Consider the following 21,759-nt stretch of genomic DNA (forward strand, 5'->3'; position numbering starts at 1 on the left):
TTTCCCAACTTGAAGCAAAGTAAGGATACCTTGTCTCATTATCAATAACTGACACACATTTTATAAGTAATCATTCAGAACTGACTTATGGGATGGGCCGTAACTGACAACGGTCACGTAATGGGCGAAACGCGTTCCCACATAACACATGGCACTTCCCTCCCCTCCATCACAGGGTGTTGGTAGTATTCACCAATGTGTGAATGTCATGGTTTGAGATTAATCTTGTAAAGATTTTTTACCTTGTAGTGATCCATATATTCTGTAGCCGGAGCTCCTACCCCATGCTAACTCTGTAGCCGGAGCTCCTACCCCATTACATACTCTGTAGCCGGAGCTCCTACCCCGTACTAACTCTGTAGCCGGAGCTCCTACCCCATACTAACTCTGTAGCCGGAGCTCCTACCCCATACTAACTCTGTAGCCGGAGCTCCTACCCCATACTAACTCTGTAGCCGGAGCTCCTACCCCCATACTAACTCTGTAGCCGGAGCTCCTACCCCCATACTAACTCTGTAGCCGGAGCTCCTACCCCATACTAACTCTGTAGCCGGAGCTCCTACCCCCATACTAACTCTGTAGCCGGAGCTCCTACCCCATACTAACTCTGTAGCCGGAGCTCCTACCCCATACTAACTCTGTAGCCGGAGCTCCTACCCCATACTAACTCTGTAGCGGGAGCTCCTACCCCATACTAACTCTGTAGCGGGAGCTCCTACCCCATACTAACGCTGTGGCCGGAGCTCCTACCCCATACTAACGCTGTAGCCGGAGCTCCTACCCCATACTAACGCTGTAGCCGGAGCTCCTACCCCATACTAACGCTGTGGCCGGAGCTCCTACCCCATACTAACGCTGTAGCCGGAGCTCCTACCCCATACTAACGCTGTAGCCGGAGCTCCTACCCCATACTAACGCTGTAGCCGGAGCTCCTACCCCATACTAACGCTGTAGCCGGAGCTCCTACCCCATACTAACGCTGTAGCCGGAGCTCCTACCCCATACTAACGCTGTAGCCGGAGCTCCTACCCCATACTAACGCTGTAGCCGGAGCTCCTACCCCATACTAACGCTGTAGCCGGAGCTCCTACCCCATACTAACGCTGTAGCCGGAGCTCCTACCCCATACTAACGCTGTAGCCGGAGCTCCTACCCCATACTAACGCTGTAGCCGGAGCTCCTACCCCATACTAACGCTGTAGCCGGAGCTCCTACCCCATACTAACGCTGTAGCCGGAGCTCCTACCCCATACTAACGCTGTAGCCGGAGCTCCTACCCCATACTAACGCTGTAGCCGGAGCTCCTACCCCATACTAACGCTGTAGCCGGAGCTCCTACCCCATACTAACGCTGTAGCCGGAGCTCCTACCCCATACTAACGCTGTAGCCGGAGCTCCTACCCCATACTAACGCTGTAGCCGGAGCTCCTACCCCATACTAACGCTGTAGCCGGAGCTCCTACCCCATACTAACGCTGTAGCCGGAGCTCCTACCCCATACTAACTCTGTAGCCGGAGCTCCTACCCCATACTAACTCTGTAGCCGGAGCTCCTACCCCCATACTAACTCTGTAGCCGGAGCTCCTACCCCCATACTAACTCTGTAGCCGGAGCTCCTACCCCATACTAACTCTGTAGCCGGAGCTCCTACCCCCATACTAACTCTGTAGCCGGAGCTCCTACCCCATACTAACTCTGTAGCCGGAGCTCCTACCCCATACTAACTCTGTAGCCGGAGCTCCTACCCCATACTAACTCTGTAGCGGGAGCTCCTACCCCATACTAACTCTGTAGCGGGAGCTCCTACCCCATACTAACGCTGTGGCCGGAGCTCCTACCCCATACTAACGCTGTAGCCGGAGCTCCTACCCCATACTAACGCTGTAGCCGGAGCTCCTACCCCATACTAACGCTGTGGCCGGAGCTCCTACCCCATACTAACGCTGTGGCCGGAGCTCCTACCCCATACTAACGCTGTAGCCGGAGCTCCTACCCCATACTAACGCTGTAGCCGGAGCTCCTACCCCATACTAACGCTGTAGCCGGAGCTCCTACCCCATACTAACTCTGTGGCCGGAGCTCCTACCCCATACTAACGCTGTAGCCGGAGCTCCTACCCCATACTAACGCTGTAGCCGGAGCTCCTACCCCATACTAACGCTGTAGCCGGAGCTCCTACCCCATACTAACGCTGTAGCCGGAGCTCCTACCCCATACTAACGCTGTAGCCGGAGCTCCTACCCCATACTAACGCTGTAGCCGGAGCTCCTACCCCATACTAACGCTGTAGCCGGAGCTCCTACCCCATACTAACGCTGTAGCCGGAGCTCCTACCCCATACTAACGCTGTAGCCGGAGCTCCTACCCCATACTAACGCTGTAGCCGGAGCTCCTACCCCATACTAACGCTGTAGCCGGAGCTCCTACCCCATACTAACGCTGTAGCCGGAGCTCCTACCCCATACTAACGCTGTAGCCGGAGCTCCTACCCCATACTAACGCTGTAGCCGGAGCTCCTACCCCATACTAACGCTGTAGCCGGAGCTCCTACCCCATACTAACGCTGTAGCCGGAGCTCCTACCCCATACTAACGCTGTAGCCGGAGCTCCTACCCCATACTAACGCTGTAGCCGGAGCTCCTACCCCATACTAACGCTGTAGCCGGAGCTCCTACCCCATACTAACGCTGTAGCCGGAGCTCCTACCCCATACTAACGCTGTAGCCGGAGCTCCTACCCCATACTAACGCTGTAGCCGGAGCTCCTACCCCATACTAACGCTGTAGCCGGAGCTCCTACCCCATACTAACGCTGTAGCCGGAGCTCCTACCCCATACTAACGCTGTAGCCGGAGCTCCTACCCCATACTAACGCTGTAGCCGGAGCTCCTACCCCATACTAACGCTGTAGCCGGAGCTCCTACCCCATACTAACGCTGTAGCCGGAGCTCCTACCCCATACTAACGCTGTAGCCGGAGCTCCTACCCCATACTAACGCTGTAGCCGGAGCTCCTACCCCATACTAACGCTGTAGCCGGAGCTCCTACCCCATACTAACGCTGTAGCCGGAGCTCCTACCCCATACTAACGCTGTAGCCGGAGCTCCTACCCCATACTAACGCTGTAGCCGGAGCTCCTACCCCATACTAACGCTGTAGCCGGAGCTCCTACCCCATACTAACGCTGTAGCCGGAGCTCCTACCCCATACTAACGCTGTAGCCGGAGCTCCTACCCCATACTAACGCTGTAGCCGGAGCTCCTACCCCATACTAACGCTGTAGCCGGAGCTCCTACCCCATACTAACGCTGTAGCCGGAGCTCCTACCCCATACTAACGCTGTAGCCGGAGCTCCTACCCCATACTAACGCTGTAGCCGGAGCTCCTACCCCATACTAACGCTGTAGCCGGAGCTCCTACCCCCATACTAACGCTGTAGCCGGAGCTCCTACCCCATACTAACGCTGTAGCCGGAGCTCCTACCCCATACTAACGCTGTAGCCGGAGCTCCTACCCCATACTAACGCTGTAGCCGGAGCTCCTACCCCATACTAACGCTGTAGCCGGAGCTCCTACCCCATACTAACGCTGTAGCCGGAGCTCCTACCCCATACTAACGCTGTAGCCGGAGCTCCTACCCCATACTAACGCTGTAGCCGGAGCTCCTACCCCATACTAACGCTGTAGCCGGAGCTCCTACCCCATACTAACGCTGTAGCCGGAGCTCCTACCCCATACTAACGCTGTAGCCGGAGCTCCTACCCCATACTAACGCTGTAGCCGGAGCTCCTACCCCATACTAACGCTGTAGCCGGAGCTCCTACCCCATACTAACGCTGTAGCCGGAGCTCCTACCCCATACTAACGCTGTAGCCGGAGCTCCTACCCCATACTAACGCTGTAGCCGGAGCTCCTACCCCATACTAACGCTGTAGCCGGAGCTCCTACCCCATACTAACGCTGTAGCCGGAGCTCCTACCCCATACTAACGCTGTAGCCGGAGCTCCTACCCCATACTAACGCTGTAGCCGGAGCTCCTACCCCATACTAACTCTGTAGCCGGAGCTCCTACCCCATACTAACTCTGTAGCCGGAGCTCCTACCCCATATACTATTCACATTCACTATATCTGTTCCCCTCCAGGAGCCTGCAGTCACTATATCTGGTCCCCCCAGGATCCTGCAGTCACTATATCTGATCTCCCCAGGACTCTGCAGTCACTATATCTGCTCTCCCCAGGACTCTGCAGTCACTATATCTGGTGTATATCTCACCACTATATCACAATATTCAGAACATTATATATATATATACACACACACACACACACACGATGTATATATGTGTGTGTGTATATATATGTTCTGAATATTGTGATATAGTGTTGAGATATACACCAGATATAGTGACTGCAGGCTCCTGGGGAGATTATATGTATATAAATCTCCCCAGTAAATAAATATGTATATTTTAAATAAAATGTGATAATATATAATACATATACACGGTGTAAAGGGAACGCGGCCTTGCCTGGTCGAGTGAATCAGGAAAACGGGGAGTCGGACAAAGAACTCCTCTGATGGCTCTACACCACCACCTGCTGGCCTGATTTGGTAGTGCACTGTGATTTCAAAAAGGATGGTGCAAAACAAAAGCTGATTTATTCATAACGGAATGAAGAGGCTGAGTGGGTGACTCTGCCGACACGTGTACACACACACACACAAAAGCCAAGGTGTCGCTTGCTCAGACCTTCACTATGCATAAAGAAAACTCCCGCTGTGTTGTTCCTTCACCACATGGGGAGATTGCAAACTCACCGCAATGTTATGCTGATTAAGAAAAGCACAGCAATATACATTGCGTTTGGTCTTTTCCACCTATAAAAAAAAAAAACATTTCTTGTAGAACTTCTATAAATAGGAGATGCACAAACTTTTTCGGAAACCATTCTGTGCGGACTCCATTTAATTGTAGTGTGAATCTAACTCGCAGGAAGGTAAAGCTAATTTTTTAAAAATACATATACCGTATATACTCGAGTATACAGAGGCACCTAATTTTACCACAAAAAAATGGGTAAACTTATTGACTCGAGTATAAGCCTAAGGTGTCCATGTGCCCATGCCTCGCTGTGTCCATGTGCCCATGCCTCGCTGTGTCCATGTGCCCATGCCTCGCTGTGTCCATGTGCGCATGCCTCGCTGTGTCCATGTGCGCATGCCTCGCTGTGTCCATGTGCGCATGCCTCGCTGTGTCCATGTGCGCATGCCTCGCTGTGTCCATGTGCGCATGCCTCGCTGTGTCCATGTGCGCATGCCTCGCTGTGTCCATGTGCGCATGCCTCGCTGTGTCCATGTGCGCATGCCTCGCTGTGTCCATGTGCGCATGCCTCGCTGTGTCCATGTGCGCATGCCTCGCTGTGTCCATGTGCCCATGCCTCGCTGTGTCCATGTGCCCATGCCTCGCTGTGTCCATGTGCCCATGCCTCGCTGTGTCCATGTGCGCATGCCTCGCTGTGTCCATGTGCGCATGCCTCGCTGTGTCCATGTGCGCATGCCTCGCTGTGTCCATGTGCCCATGCCTCGCTGTGTCCATGTGCCCATGCCTCGCTGTGTCCATGTGCCCATGCCTCGCTGTGTCCATGTGCCCATGCCTAGACTGACGTTTAACATGGGAGTCTATGGAAGTGGTCCTGGCTTTTAAAAGTTGGTGCTCCCCGGCCGTAGGTCCCCCAGACAACAAACTTTGCACACTTGTAGAGGATAAATGGGGATACATGTGTGCCAAGTTTGGGTTCCAGGGGACCTACTCCCAGCCGGTACCGGGTCCCCAAAATCACCAGAGATTTTACCGTTTAACATGGGAGTCTATGGAAGGGGTGCCTGGGTTTAAAAAATCAGTGCTCCCCGGCTGTAGGTCCCCTAGACAACAAACTTTGCACACTGGTATATGGTGAAATGGGGCTATATTGTATGCCAAGTTTGGGTTCTTGGGGACCTACGGCCGGTCGATACCGGGTCCCCAAAATCCGGGAGATCAGGCGCAAAAAGGTGACTCAATTATAAGCCGAGGGGGGCATTTTCAGCACAAAAAAAGTGCTGAAAACTCGGCTTATACTCAAGTATATACAATATATAGAGAATGTATAGAGTATATGCGGTAAATTCAATTGTGTGAATTGGATTCGGATCACAACAAAATAAAGTCTGCACAGGAAGCGTTCCCAGAAAGCTTTGCACTCTATGTTGTGGTTCTAGAGCCTTATTGAATAGGACCTGCTTTTATAGGTGACGTCCTCGGCTTTCAGTTGTGATATCTGAATGATGGGTGCAGCTGCGGGCATCATCCACATATCGTGTTTTTCAGCCGGCGATTCCCTTCACCATAAGAACAATCATAGTAGCTGTTCAGCCGCTTGAGGCAGCTGCTGTGCTTCGGTGAGCCGGTGAAGGAATCCACCAGCACAGATGCTCCCTAGCAATCTCTTGGAGGTCCGGGCGTGACGTTGTGACGTCACATCTGGGCCGGCAAAAGTAAACAAAGCTGGCGTTCAGTCAGATTAGGTGACCCGTCAGAATTTGGTAACGGAAGTGACGTTCCGTCGCCGCCATCTTGCTACACCCCGCACCCCTCCACACTAACGATACATCGAGAAGGGGGCAAGCGGACATCTTGTTGCACCCACCACCAGAGTTTTGCATTCCAGTCATTTTTAACAGGAAACGGAGCTTGTATGCTTTAAATACGGTATTTGGAAATCCGACGGACTGTTTAGATGTTGAATTTTAAAAGCGGCGGCAAACCTACTGACCTCACAGGTTTGCTAATGTGACAGAACACCTTTTTGATTTTAAAAATCAACATGTAAACAGTCCGTCGGATTTCCAAATACCGTATTTAAGCTCATAAGCTCCGTTTTGTTTTTAAAAATAACTGTGAAACGCAAAACTCCGGTGGGTGTAACAAGATGTCCGCTTGCGCCCTTCTCTGTGTATCATAATATGGAGGAGTGCGGGGGTTGTAGCAAGATGGCGGCAACGGGAACGTCACTTCCGTTACCAATGCTGACGGGTCGCCAAATCATCATCTTCAGACCTAAATGATGTCACTATGAGCAGTTTGTACCCTCCTCCTGTCTAAAAGGAAATAAATGGGGTATCCCGGCCCTTTTCTATTTGTCGGTGGCATTTCCTTCATACCATCCCCCCCCATTCCCACCATCTTACTTTTTCTTTCACTCAACTTTCATCAATGACTTGTCTTCATCATCCCGAGCCTCGCTGCTTCTGTCCTGCATGTTACCATCTGCAATCATTCTCTGCTTGAGCATCGTTCTGTTTCATCCACCCATTTTTATTTTATTTTTTTATATATTTTTGTTTTTGCATGTACCCATTTTTTGTAACACAATTTGCCCCATTATCTGGCATTTTTACCCTGTATGTCTTGCATCGGTTTATTTTTATAAAAGCATCTTTTTGGCAGCTTGTCCCCTAATGGACGTCACCCCCCCTCCCCCTTATTGACCATGCCTTTACATGCATGACACCCCTATCCCCCAAATTCACCATGCCTTTACATGCATGACACCCCTATCCCCCAAATTGACCATGCCTTTACTTACATGCATGACACCCCCCCCCCCCTTATTGACCATGCCTTTACATGCATGACACCCCCTCCCCCTTATTGACCATGCCTTTACATGCATGACACCCCCCTCCCCCTTGTTGACCATGCCTTTACATGCATGACACCCCTCCCCCCTTATTGACCATGCCTTTACATGCATGACACCCCCCTCCCCCTTATTGACCATGCCTTTACATGCATGACACCCCCTCCCCCTTATTGACCATACCTTTACATGCATGACACCCCTCCCCCTTATTGACCATGCCTTACATGCATGACACCCCTCTCCCCCCTTATTGACCATGCCTTTACATGCATGACACCCCTCCCCCCCCCCTTATTGACCATGTCTTTACATGCATGACACCCCCCTCCCCCTTATTGACCATGTCTTTACATGCATGACACCCCCCTCCCCCTTATTGACCATGTCTTTACATGCATGACACCCCTCTCCCCCCCCCTTATTGACCATACCTTTACATGCATGGCACCCCCCTCCCCTTTATTGACCATGTCTTTACATGCATGACACTCCTCTCCCCCTTATTGACCATGCCTTTACATGCATGGCACCCCCTCCCCCTTATTGACCATGCCTTTACATGCATGACACCCCTCCCCCCTTATTGACCATGCCTTTACATGCATGACACCCCTATCCCCGCATATTGACCATGCCTTTGCATGCATGGCACCCCTCCCCCCCCTTATTGACCATGCCTTTACATGCATGGCACCCCCTCCCCCCTTATTGACCATGCCTTTACATGCATGACACCCCCTCCCCCTTATTGACCATGCTTTTACATGCATGACACCCCCCTCCCCCTTATTGACCATGCCTTTACATGCATGACAACCCCCTCCCCCCTTATTGACCATGCTTTTACATGCATGACACCCCTCCCCCCTTATTGACCATGCCTTTACATGCATGACAACCCCCTGCCCCCTTATTGACCATGCTTTTACATGCATGACACCCCTCCCCCTTTTTTGACCATGCCTTTACATGCATGACACCCCTCTTATTGACCATGCCTTTACATACATGACACCCCTCTCCCCCCTTATTGACCATGCCTTTACATGCATGACACCCCCCTCCCCCTTATTGACCATGCCTTTACATGCATGACACCCCCCTCCCCCCCTTATTGACCATGCATGACACCCCTCTCTCCCCTTATTGACCATGCATGACACCCCCCTCCCCCTTATTGACCATGCCTTTACATGCATGACACCCCTCTCCCCCTTATTGACCATGCCTTTACATGCATGACACCCCCCTCCCCCCTTATTGACCATGCATGACACCCCCCTCCCCCTTATTGACCATGCCTTTACATGCATGACACCCCTCTCCCCTCTTATTGACCATGCCTTTACAATGTCTCCCTGGCTGTGATTAGCGCAGCGCGGACTTCCTGGCGGGCTCTGCACGTGTACTGTGCGAACACGCCGGAGCTCGTCCTTGGTGGTCAGTGAGCTACAGCTCAAGGAACCCCTGGCAACTTCGGAAGGAATATAAACAAAAAAGTCAGTGCTACTACCCATACATCACATAGAAAGCAGAGCTCCTGGGTGCTCGATCCACAGTCGCTGGCTGAGTAGAGCAATGAGAAAAAGATGATCCGCACTTCCGGTCTTTGCTCTTAAAAAATCGTTGTATGTATTAACAAGCCACAGTGAACAAACGCAAATGAGAACAGTTGACGCGTTTCAGCCTAAAGGGGCTTAGTCATAACCCTATGACTAAGGCCTTTTAGACTGAAACGCGTCAACTGTTCTCATTTGCGTTTGTTCACTATGGCTTGTTCTTAAAAAAAAAATCGTATTTCATAACAAGCCATAGCGAACAAACGCAAATGAGAACAGATGACGTGTTTCAGCCTAAAGGGGCTTAGTCATAACACCAAAGTCAAAAGTCTCTGAGTCATCTTCGACACCCACATGACAATGAATGCACAAATAGGGTCTGTAGTCAGCGGATCCCACCATCTGCTGCTCCTACTACGCAGACTCGCGCCCTTTATCCCGAAAGAAGACATAGCAGTCGTGGTGGGAACTTGTATCAACTCCAGACTCGACTATGCAAATGCCCTCTACCTCGGTCTCCCAAAATACCAAATCACTCGTCTGCAAGTCGTTCAAAATACGTCCGCTCAACTCGTGACTGGGAAAAAACCATGGGAATCAATCTCACCTTCACTGAGATCCCTTCATTGGTTGCCAGTAAAAGACAGTCTAACGCATAAGTGTGTTCAACTAATTGCCCCCCAATATCTATGCGAAAAACACTAATCGCGTTCTCCGATCCACCGACCCAAATCTACTTCAGATACCCAAAGCCAGATACAAGTCCAAAGGAGAACGAAGATTTTCAGTCCAAGGACCTAGACTATGGAACGCTCTACCAACCAGCATCCGACTGGAGGAGAATCACCTGGCCTTCAGAAAAAAAACGTAAAACCCATCTTTTCTGAAGGCAAATGTACAGTGGGTAAATTGGGTACTAAGCGCCCAGAGGCGATTCAGTTCGCATGTGTTGCGCTATATAAGTTTCTCACTCACTCACTAAGGCCTTCTAGACTGAAACGCGTCAACTGTTATCATTTGTGTTTGTTCACTATGGCTTGTTCTTAAAAAAATTGCATTTCATAACAAGCCGTAGTGAACAAACGCAAATGAGAACAGTTGACGCGTTTTAGCCTAAAGGGGCTTAGTCATAACCCTATGACTAAGGCCTTCTAGCCTGAAACACGTCAACTGTTCTCATTTGCGTTTGTTCACTATGGCTTGTTATGAAATACAACCATTTTTTTTAAGAGAAAAGACCGGCGTGCGGATCATCTTTTCCTCAAAACTTCGGAAGGAACCAATGGGGTTCAATGGAGCCTTGGTTGAGAATGGCCGATCCACTGTATACCACATCAGTATGTCGTGTTCTTCCTTTGTGCAAAGATACACAAAAGCAAAAAAAAAAAGGAAGAACACAACATACTGATGTGGTATACAGTGGGATCGGCCATTCTCAACCAAGGCTCCATTGAACCCCATTGGTTCCTTCCGAAGTTTTGAGGAAAAGATGATCCACACTCCGGTCTTTGCTCTTAAAAAAAATCGTTGTATTTCATAACAAGCCATAGTGAACAAACACAAATGAGAACAGTTGCCGCGTTTCAGTCTAGAAGGCCTTAGTCATAGGGTTATGACTAGGGTTGTCCCGATACCACTTTTTTAGGACCGAGTACAAGTACCGATACTTTTTTTCAAGTACTCGCCGATACCGAATACCGATACTTTTTTTTAAATGTCCCCCCCACATATGCAGCCATGTCCCCCCCACATATGCAGCCATGTCCCCCCCACATATGCAGCCATGTCCCCCCCACATATGCAGCCATGTCCCCCCCACATATGCAGCCATGTCCCCCCCACATATGCAGCCATGTCCCCCCCACATATGCAGCCATGTCCCCCCCACATATGCAGCCATGTCCCCCCCACATATGCAGCCATGTCCCCCCCACAAATCCAGCCATGTCCCCCCCACAAATCCAGCCATGTCCCCCCACAAATCCAGCCATGTCCCCCATATATCCAGCCATGTCCCCCATACCGCCGCCGCATGGTTAATCAGCGTGCAAGGAACATCACAGCTCTCATTTGAATAGCTATAGTGTTCCCCGCTGCGCCGCGTATAGACACTCCCCCTTGCTCGGGATTGGACAGATCACCCGTCCAATCCCGAGCAAGGGGGAGTGTCTATACGCGGCGCGGCGGGAAACACTACAGCTATTCAAATGAAAGCTGTGATATTCCCCGCACGCTGTTTAACCAGGCGGCGGCGTTGTTGTGTTATGTGACGGCGGCGGCATTCGTTGCGGGGGGGGTGGGTGGGGGTCGAGAATCGGATGAGGCATCGGGGGCATTACGCAAATACTCTGTATCGGTACCGATACTGGTATCGGTATCGGGACAACCCTAGTTATGACTAAGCCCCTTTAGGCTGAAACACGTCAACTGTGTTTGTTCACTATGGCTTGTTATGAAATACGATTTTTTTAAGAGCAAAGACCGAAGTGCGGATCATCTTTTCCTCAAAACTTCAGAAGGAACCAATGGGGTTCAATGGAGCCTTGGTTGAGAATGGCCGATCCCACTGTATACCACATCAGTATGTTGTGTTGTTCCTTTTTTTTTTTCTTTTGTGTATCTTTGCACAAACTTCATACATTACCATGGTTTTGATGCCTAACCATGTGCACTTTTTTTAATTGTTGCTTACACTTCATTGATGATGCCTTCTTGTAGGCCCACCCTCGTATGGCACCATGCCCGCCCATGAAAGGACATCCACATTCACCGGGTACCATGTTCTTCACCTTTTTTGAGTTTTTCTGATTTTTAAATGTGCAGCAGCCTTCAGATGGCTCGGTCTTTTTTTTGGCTTGAAATTCTGTCCTGTCTGTTCTGATTGTTCCTAAATATTCTCAAATTTTTCCTTCCTTTTTTTTTCTTTCTTTCTTTCTCGCTTTTTTTCTATCCTCCTCTCCTGCTCCTTTTTTTTCCCTCCCGACTTCCCAGGTCGGTTTTTTGATGAGAATGAGTCCCCTGTAGATCCTCAACATGGTTCTAAAGTGGCAGATTATAACGGGGATGATGGGAACGTGGGTGAGTACGAGGCAGACAAGCAGGCAGAGCTGGCTTACAATGAGGAAGAGGATGGTGATGGGGGAGAAGAAGATGTACAAGGTGAGCGCCGCCGCTATCTGAATTCTATTCTCCATGCTGCCCCCCCCCCAGACTAGCCACGGTCTGACCACAGCTCTCAGAATCCGTTACCATCTTATACCAAACTGCCTGTTATTGATCACATGTGGACTGCGAAAGTAAAGTAATTCGGAACAACCAATCAAACGTCAGCTTTCTTTAGTTTTGCTGCACTCTGATTGGTTGCTGTGAGTTGCAATAAAACCATTGCTGTTTGCATGACATTGTTGAAGCCCGTCATTTGGAGAAATTCAGGAGGTAGGCGCCTTTACTGGGCATCTTTTAAAAATGTTAAGTTTTCTTGCTCGTCTTTCGCTTTCAAGCCTAACTTTGCGTTTTTAATGTCCGGGCCAAGCTGGCCCAAGCAAACTATACACTGCAATTACAGGTGTGCTTGTTGTGCACGCTTTTTATTAAGGGTTTGTAGCCTCTGCTATATACAGTATACAGCACTGTGTTCCGGTGATCTGACGATACGGTTCCTCCTATCGATACGGTTCCAGTATTGACTGCGCAGTAGAGCTGCACGATTAATCGCGGAGAGATTCGCGATCTCGATTCTCCCCGCGGGATGACCCGCGATTCTTCTGTCACCGCCGGTTCCACGTAACCAGCGTGGAATGCAAATGGCGCCGATATCGGAACCGACGTCAGCAGCCTGCGCCGCTGGATGGATGCCTGGGCTTCTCTCACAGTTCTGTACAGCTGTAGTGTGTATCCATGCGCCACCCAGTGGTTGCCGGCAGTACTGCTTCTGATGTATTAAAGTGGGGGTTCACCCAAAAAAATAAATTTTTTAACATGACATTCAGCCGAGTTGTCGGAATGACAATCGGCTGTTTTTTTTTTTTTCCAGTGCCGTACATACCGTATTTTCACTGCCGCTTCCAGGTATGTAATGTGCTGGACTGGGCGTTTCTAATTGATTGACATCCTACCGACCGGCGCATACAGCGCATCACGAGTTGCCGAAAGAAGCCAGACTGCGAGTCGGCTCTATACGGCGCCTGCGCACCGACATTCGGCTTCTTTCGGCAACTCGTGACGCGCTGTATGCGCCGGTCGGAAGGATGTCAATCAATTAGGAACTCCCAGTCCCGCACATTACATACCCGGAAGCGGCGGTGAAAATACGGTATGTACGGCACTGAAAAAAACAAAACAGCCGATTGTCCTGACAACTCGGCTGAATGTCATGTTAAAAATGATTTTTTGGGGTGAACCCTCGCTTTTAATCTTTCTCACAGTTCTGTACAACTGTGTGTATCCATGCGCCACCCAATGGTTGCTGACGGTACTGCGTCTGATGTATATAAAAGAGACCAGTGATATGTCTATAATGTTAAAGACCAGACCAGAATCGTGCAGCTCTACTGCGCAGACTCAATCCTTGCCGACAGAAATCACCGAACCTCCAGGGAGACGTGGAATTTGAGGTAAGTGGCCAGTCGGCCTCTTGTCCTCGCTTTTCTCGGCATCCTGGCTCTTTTTTTAACATCCTCCAATACACGGGGGGGATGTTAAGGAATGAGCCTGTATTCCACCAAGGTTCGCAGATTTCCATGGGCTTCGTCTGCGCCTGCGCAGTCAAGCAGGGAACCATCTCGATAGGGGAACTAGATCGACAAGACACCGGCACTGGGATGAGAACTTCCCGCTCCCGAGTCGGTCTGAGCACTTCTTAGCCATTCACAGAAAGCTTTGTATTCGATGAAGGAATACAAAGAGTCCTCTGGTTGGCTGAAGGCTTTGCATTAATTCATAGGATTACAAAGCTTGATTGGCTAAGGTGAGCACATGATGTCACAATCTCCACTTCAGGCAATCGGTGGAAGCTTTGCATAGAATACAAAGCTCCCTGTGAATGGCTGAGCAGCACTCGGTCTGACCTTCTTTTTGTTTTGGGAGTGGGACAGGAAATTCTCATCTCCCAACCGGAAGACAACGCTGTATACGGTGGAACTTTTGGATTGCGAGTAACGCAGTTAAAGAGCGTTTCGCAATACGAGCGCTGTATTTTTAAAAAACGTAACTTGGTTTGCGAGTGTTGTCTCACAATATGAGCACGATCCAGGCCAAAGCGGTGTGCAGTACCGCCATTGGCCTGAGGTGGGGGGGCGCCCGAGCCGAGCAGTGTGTCGCCGATCGCAGCCAGTTCGGAAATCTCGGGAACAAAGTTTTACCGAGGTCAGCCGAGGTGTCCTTTGGCCGTTTCCGAGGCTCTCTGGCGCCCCCCGCCTCTGGCCACATGCGGTATTGCATGCCATTGAAGTCAATGCGGAACTAATTATTTTCATTTCCATTGACTTCAATGGGGAAACTCGCTTTGATATGCGAGTGCTTTGGATTACCAGCATTCTCCTGGAACGGATTATACTTATAATCTGAGGTTCCTCTGTATATAGCTGAGGCCACATACAGTTAATACGGCGCACCTGTGCAGTGCAGCAAATGGTGTGTGTGCGTGAGCTTGGCCCAAACAAGCTATTTAAAGCAGAACTGAAACCTTCTATCATCTTCAGCCAAGGAAGCCGCCATCTTGACCTGTTTGATCCTCAACTGCCATGGTGCCACACGTGTTATTATTATACCGGATTTATATAGCGCCAACAGTTTACGCATTGCTTTACAATACAAAAGGAAGACAATACAGTTACAATTCAATGCAAGAGGGTTAAGAGGGCCCTGGTCATAGGAGCTTATAATCTAATGGGGGGGGGGGCAAATGGTACAAAAGTTTATAACTGTTGTGTATGAACTGATGGAAGTAATAAAACGTTTAGTTGGAGACGTGATGGGCTTCCCTGAAGACATGAGTTTTCAGGGATCGCCTAAAGTCAACCAGAGTGGGAGGTAGCCGGACAGCTTGAGGTAGAGAGTTTCAGAGGATGGGAGAGGCTCTGGAGAAATCCTGGAGATGAGCATGGGAGGAGGAGATGAGAGAGCTTGAGAGTAGGAGGTCTTGGGAGGAGCGGAGAGGACGGTTTGGGTGATATTTGCAGAGACGTTTGGTGATGTAGCTCGGGGAAGAGTTGCTAAGGGCTTTGCGTGTGTTGTAATTTAGTATTTTGAATTTTTTATTTGCTTGGCGATCGAAAGCCATCGTAGGGATTGGCGGAGAGGGGTAGCAGACGCTGAATGGATACCAGTGAAGGGATTGGTGGGGAGGGGTGGCAGACACTGCATTGGGGCCAGTGTAGGGATTGGTGGGGAGGGGTGGCAGACACTGCATTGGGGCCAGTGTAGGGATTGGTGGGGAGGGGTGGCAGACACTGAAGGGAGGCCAGTGTAGGGATTGGCGCAGAGGTGTGGCAGACACTGAATGGAGGCCAGTGTAGGGATTGGCGGAGAGGGGTGGCAAACACTGAATGGAGGCCAGTGTAGGGATTGGCGGAGAGGGGTGGCAGACACTGAATAAAGGCCAGTGTAGGGATTGGTGGAGAGGGGTAGCAGACGCTGAATGGAGGCCAGTGTAGAGATTGGCGGGGAGGGGTGGCAGACACTGAATGGAGGCCAGCGTAGGGATTGGTGGAAAGGGGTGGCAGACACTGAATGAAGGCCAGTGTAGGGATTGGTGGAGAGGGGTGGCAGACACTGAAGGGAGGCCAGTGTAGGGATTGGTGGAGAGGGGTCTAAGACACTGAATTGAGGCCAGTGTAGGGATTGGTGGAGAGGGGTGGCAGATGCTGAATGGAGGCCAGTGTAGGGATTGGTGGCGAGGGGTGGCAGACGCTGAAGGGAGGCCAGTGTAGGGATTGGTGGAGAGGGGTGGCGGCCAGTGTAGGGATTGGTGGGGAGGGGTGGCAGACACTGAATGGGGGCCAGTGTAGGGATTGGTGGAGAGGGGTGGCAGACACTGAATGGGGGCCAGTGTAGGGATTGGTGGAGAGGGGTGGCGGACACTGAATGGAGGCCAGTGTAGGGATTGGTGGAGAGGGGTGGCAGACGCTGAAGGGAGGCCAGTGTAGGTATTGGTGGAGAGGGGTGGCAGATGCTGAATACAGGCCAGTGTAGGGACTGGTGGAGAGGGGTGGCAGACGCTGAATGGGGGCCAGTGTAGGGATTGGTGGGGAGGGGTGGCAGACACTGAATAGGGGCCAGAGTAGGGATTGGTGGAGAGGGGTGGCAGATGCTGAATGGAGGCCAGTGTAGGGATTGGTGGGGAGGGGTGTCAGACACTGAGCGGTCAGTAAGGTAGAGGAGTCTGGCAGCACTATTCATGATAGATTGAGGGGGTCGCCTATAGGGCGGTAGGTCTGAGGAGGAAGTTGCAGTAGTCAAGGTGAGAGATAAAGGAGTAAATGAGGAGCTTGGCTGTTTCATTAGTTAAAAAGGGGCGATCTTTCGAGAGATTACGAAGGTAAAGTCTACAAGCATTTGACAACGATTGGATTTGGGGCTGAAAGGACAGATCAGTTATGACTGAGGACTTGTATAGTTACATTACATAGTCGGCTTGAAAAAAGACACAAAGTCCATCCAGTTCAACCAAAAGAATACAATCCCATATACACAATTCTATAGCCACAGTTGATCCAAAAGAAGGTGAAAAACCCCAGCAGAGCATGAGATCCAATTTGCTACAGCAGGGAAAAAAAATCCTTCCTGATCCCCCGAGAGGCAATCGGATTTTCCCGGATCAACTTTACCTACAAATGTCATTACTCGGTTATATTCTGTACATTTAGGAAAGAATCCAGGCCTTTCTTAAAGCAATCTACTGAGCTGGCCAGATCCACCTCTGGAGGGAGTCTGTTCCACATTTTCACACCTCTTACTGTGAAGAAACCTTTCCGTATTTGGAGGTGAAATCTCTTTTCCTCTAGACGTAAAGAGCGCCCCCTTGTCCTCAGTGATGACCGTAAAGTGAATAACTCAACACCAAGTTCACTGTATGGACCTCTTATATATTTATACATGGAGATCATATCCCCCCTTATTCTCCTCTTCTCAGGAGAGAATAAATTCAGTTCCTCTAATCTTTCCTCATAGCTGAGCTCCTCCATGCCTCTTATCAGTTTGGTTGCCCTTCTCTGCACTTTCTCCAGTTCCCCGATATCCTTTCTGAGAACTGGAGCCCAAAACTGAACTGCATATTCCAGATGAGGTCTTACTAATGATTTGTACAGATGACGTCTCTCTCTCTGGAGTCCATCCCTCTCTATACAAGAAAGGACTTTGCTTGGAAACTGCAGCTTGACATTGCATGTTATTATTGAGCTTCTGATCTACCAAAACCCCCAGATCCTTCTCCACTACTGATCCCATCCAGATCCTTCTCCACTACGGATCCCCCCCAGATCCTTCTCCACTACGGATCCCCCCCAGGTCCTTCTCCACTACGGATCCCCCCCAGATCCTTCTCCACTACGGATCCCCCCCAGGTCCTTCTCCACTACGGATCTCCCCCAGGTCCTTCTCCACTACGGATCTCCCCCAGGTCCTTCTCCACTACGGATCCCCCCCAGGTCCTTCTCCACTACGGATCCCCCCCAGGTCCTTCTCCACTACGGATCTCCCCCAGGTCCTTCTCCACTACGGATCTCCCCCAGGTCCTTCTCCACTACGGATCTCCCCCAGGTCCTTCACTACGGATCTCCCCCAGGTCCTTCTCCACTACGGATCTCCCCCAGGTCCTTCACTACGGATCTCCCCCAGGTCCTTCACTACGGATCTCCCCCAGGTCCTTCACTACGGATCTCCCCCAGGTCCTTCACTACGGATCTCCCCCAGGTCCTTCACTACGGATCTCCCCCAGGTCCTTCTCCACTACGGATCTCCCCCAGGTCCTTCTCTACTACAGATCCCCCCCCCCAGATCCTTCTCCACTACGGATCCCCCCAGATCCTTCTCCACTACAGATCCCCCCCAGATCCTTCTCCACTACGGATCCCCCCAGATCCTTCTCCACTACGGATTCCCCCAGATCCTTCTCCACTATGGATTCCCCCAGATCCTTCTCCACTACGGATCCCCCCCAGAAGATCCTTCTCCACTACGGATCCCCCCCAGAAGATCCTTCTCCACTACGGATCCCCCCCAGAAGATCCTTCTCCACTACGGATCCCCCAGATCCTTCTCCACTATGGATCCCCCAGATCCTTCTCCACTACGGATCCCCCCCAGGTCCTTCTCCACTACGGATCCCCCCCAGGTCCTTCTCCACTACGGATCCCCCCCAGGTCCTTCTCCACTACGGATCCCCCCCAGATCCTTCTCCACTACGGATCCCCCCCAGATCCTTCTCCTCTACGGATCCCCCCAGATCCTTCTCCACTATGGATCCCCCCACAGATCCTTCTCCACTATGGATCCCCCCACAGATCCTTCTCCACTATGGATCCCCCCCAGATCCTTCTCCACTATGGATCCCCCCCAGATCCTTCTCCACTATGGATCCCCCCCAGATCCTTCTCCACTATGGATCCCCCCACAGATCCTTCTCCACTATGGATCCCCCCACAGATCCTTCTCCACTATGGATCCCCCCACAGATCCTTCTCCACTATGGATCCCCCCCAGATCCTTCTCCACTATGGATCCCCCCCAGATCCTTCTCCACTATGGATCCCCCCCAGATCCTTCTCCACTATGGATCCCCCCCAGATCCTTCTCCACTATGGATCCCCCCCAGATCCTTCTCCACTATGGATCCCCCCCAGATCCTTCTCCACTATGGATCCCCCCCAGATCCTTCTCCACTATGGATCCCCCCCAGATCCTTCTCCACTATGGATCCCCCCCGATCCTTCTCCACTATGGATCCCCCCCGATCCTTCTCCACTATGGATCCCCCCCGATCCTTCTCCACTACGGATCCCCCCCCAGATCCTTTTCCGCTTTAACCAGTGTCCAATCACCTGAAGGTACAAGCCTATAACCCAGTGTCTATTCATATCGATCCGATGTCCTATACTCTACTCCAAGATATAGAAGGGATGGGAAATTAACATTACTTTTTTGTTCAGAAGGAGGTCAGCATAGTTAGGTTGAAAAAAGACTTTACCGCTGTTTTATCCCGCATGCGCGGATACAGTTTTCAGGTCCAGAAAAATTGTAGAGCGGGTGGGCAGAGTGGCGATTTATTTAAACTCTTCATCGGCAGCACCGCGTTCCAAGCCCCGCCCCTAACACGCCTTTAGGCTGTTCTTTCTACTAACCCGTGCCGAGGGAAAGTGGGAGATAGAGCGGTGCTTGGAGAGGGAGGCGGGCCCCGTGCATAGCACTGTGTGCGGCCCGCCTCCCTCTCCAACCACCGTTCTATCTCCCCACTTTCCCTCGGCACGGGTTAGTAGAAAGAACAGCCTTATGGGCGTGTTGGGGGGCGGAGCTGGACGTGGCGCTACCGATGACGAGTTCAAACAAATCGCCGCTCGGGTCTATAATTTTTATGGACCCGAAAATTCCATGCGCGATAAAATAGTGGAGTCGCGCATGTGCGGTAAAGCCCTGCAAACGGCTGTTTCGTGACGTAGCCGCACGCGGTCGAGGAATTTCATGGGTCGAGATTTTTTTTATTACACCGGAAATGCTTACTGTCATTTGCTCATGTCCTCAACCTGTCAAACCATCAAATGTCTGGTGTCATAACTGATCACATGTGCAGCATCATGGAAGTTCCAGGTCCAACAGAAACCAAGATGGCCGCTTCCTTGGCTGAAAAGGATAGGCGGCTTTTTAGTTCTGCTTTAAAGGGACATTAAATACAGAGTTGGGTTTTAATGACTCAAACAGCGATTTTATTATCATGGCAGCCAGGAAACAAGCATTTCCAGAAGCTCCGCAATGATATTGCTGCATTTCTCTCGAGATTTAATTTTATAAGGTCGTACTGTATATGTATTATATCTGTAGGTTTGCATGCTTCTGTTAGTGTCTTCTTTTTAACCACTTCCATACCGGGGCCTATTCTGGCACTTCTCTCCAACATGCAAAAATCATATTTATTTTTTTACTAGAAAATTACTCAGAACCCCCCAAACACTCTATGTTTTTTAGCAGACACCCTAGGGAATAAAATGGCGGTCATTGCAACTTTTTATCTTGCACGGTATTTGCGCAATCATTTTTCAAACGCCTTTTTTTGGGGGATAAAAAATAACAAAACAGTAAAGTTAGCCCAATTTTTTGGGATAATGTCAAAGATGAAGTTACGCCGAGTAAATAGATACCTAACACATCACGCATTAAAATTGCGCACACTCATGGAATGGCGCCAAACTTTAGTACTTAAAAAATCTCCATAGGCGTTGCTTAATGTTTTTTTTACAGGTTACCAGTTTAGAGTTACAGAGGAGGTCTAGTGCTAGAATCGTTGCACTCGCTCTAACGCACGCGGCGATACCTCACATGTGTGGTTTCAACGGCGTTTACATATGTGGGCGGGACTTGCGTGTGTGTTCGCTTCTGAGCGCGAGCTACTGGGGATAGGGTCGTTTACAAAAATATATATATATAATTTTATTTTTATTTTACTTACTTTTTTATTTTTACACTTTTTTTTTATCACTTTTATTCCTATTACGACGAATGTAAACATCCCTTGTAATAGGAATAGTGTGTGACAGGTCCTCTTTATGGAGAGAGGCGGGGTCAATAAGACCCCACATCTTTCCTCCAGGCTGGAAAGCATGAGATCGTGAAAAAAAAAATCACGGATCTCATGCTTCCAGCCGCGATTGCGGCTTTGTTTACATTCCAGTGCCCGAGGCGTGACATCATAACATCGCGCTTGGGACTCCGACGATCATAGAGATGACTGGTGATCACATGTCGAAACGCGTCAGTCTTCTCACACCGTATAGCACCGTGCAATGTGGTTTTTTTTTTTTTTTTAATCGTGACTGCGACATTATGGCGGACACATCGGACACTTTTTTGACGCCATTTTGGGACCATTGTCATTTATACAGCGATCAATGCTATAAAAATGCACTGATTACTGTAAAAATCACACTGGCAGTGAAGGGGTTAACCAGTAGGGGTTAAGTGTGTCCTAGGGAGTGATTCTAACTGTAGGGGGGATGGGCTACGTGTAACATGACAATGATCACCGATGACAGGGAGCTGTGATCGGTGTCCTGTCACTAGGAAGAACGGGGAGATGCCTTGTTTACATCAGCATTTTCCCCGTTCTTCCTCTCCGTGAGACGATCGCGGGTATCCCCGCGGACCCACAGAGCCTGCAGCGGGCGGGTGTGCGCCCACAATGCCGCAACTTAAAGGAGACGTGTGTATATAAACAGTAAAACCTTGGATTGCGAGGATAATTCGTTCCAGAAACATGCTTGTAATCCAAAGCACTTGTATATCAAAGCAAATTTTTTTACAGGGTATAAA

At 50.3% G+C, this 21,759-nt stretch overlaps 1 protein-coding gene across 2 annotated transcripts in view; it reads left to right on the forward strand.

Moving 5' to 3' along the window:
- GOLM2 (golgi membrane protein 2) overlaps positions 1 to 21,759 on the forward strand; it is a 66,707-nt gene that overhangs the window by 39,874 nt on the left and 5,074 nt on the right. The window contains exons 8-9 of one of the 2 annotated variants that reach the window (XM_040342197.1): positions 1 to 19; positions 12,235 to 12,402. The exon at positions 1 to 19 is cut by the window's left edge and continues 116 nt beyond it. In XM_040342197.1, coding sequence (XP_040198131.1) covers positions 1 to 19; positions 12,235 to 12,402 — 187 coding nt within the window. The remainder of the gene's footprint in view (positions 20 to 12,234; positions 12,403 to 21,759) is intronic. The other variant, XM_040342198.1, reaches the window with a different exon arrangement.

The sequence above is a fragment of the Rana temporaria genome, chromosome 3 (genome assembly GCF_905171775.1).
Source record: "Rana temporaria chromosome 3, aRanTem1.1, whole genome shotgun sequence".
Taxonomy (NCBI): Eukaryota; Metazoa; Chordata; class Amphibia; order Anura; family Ranidae; genus Rana; species Rana temporaria.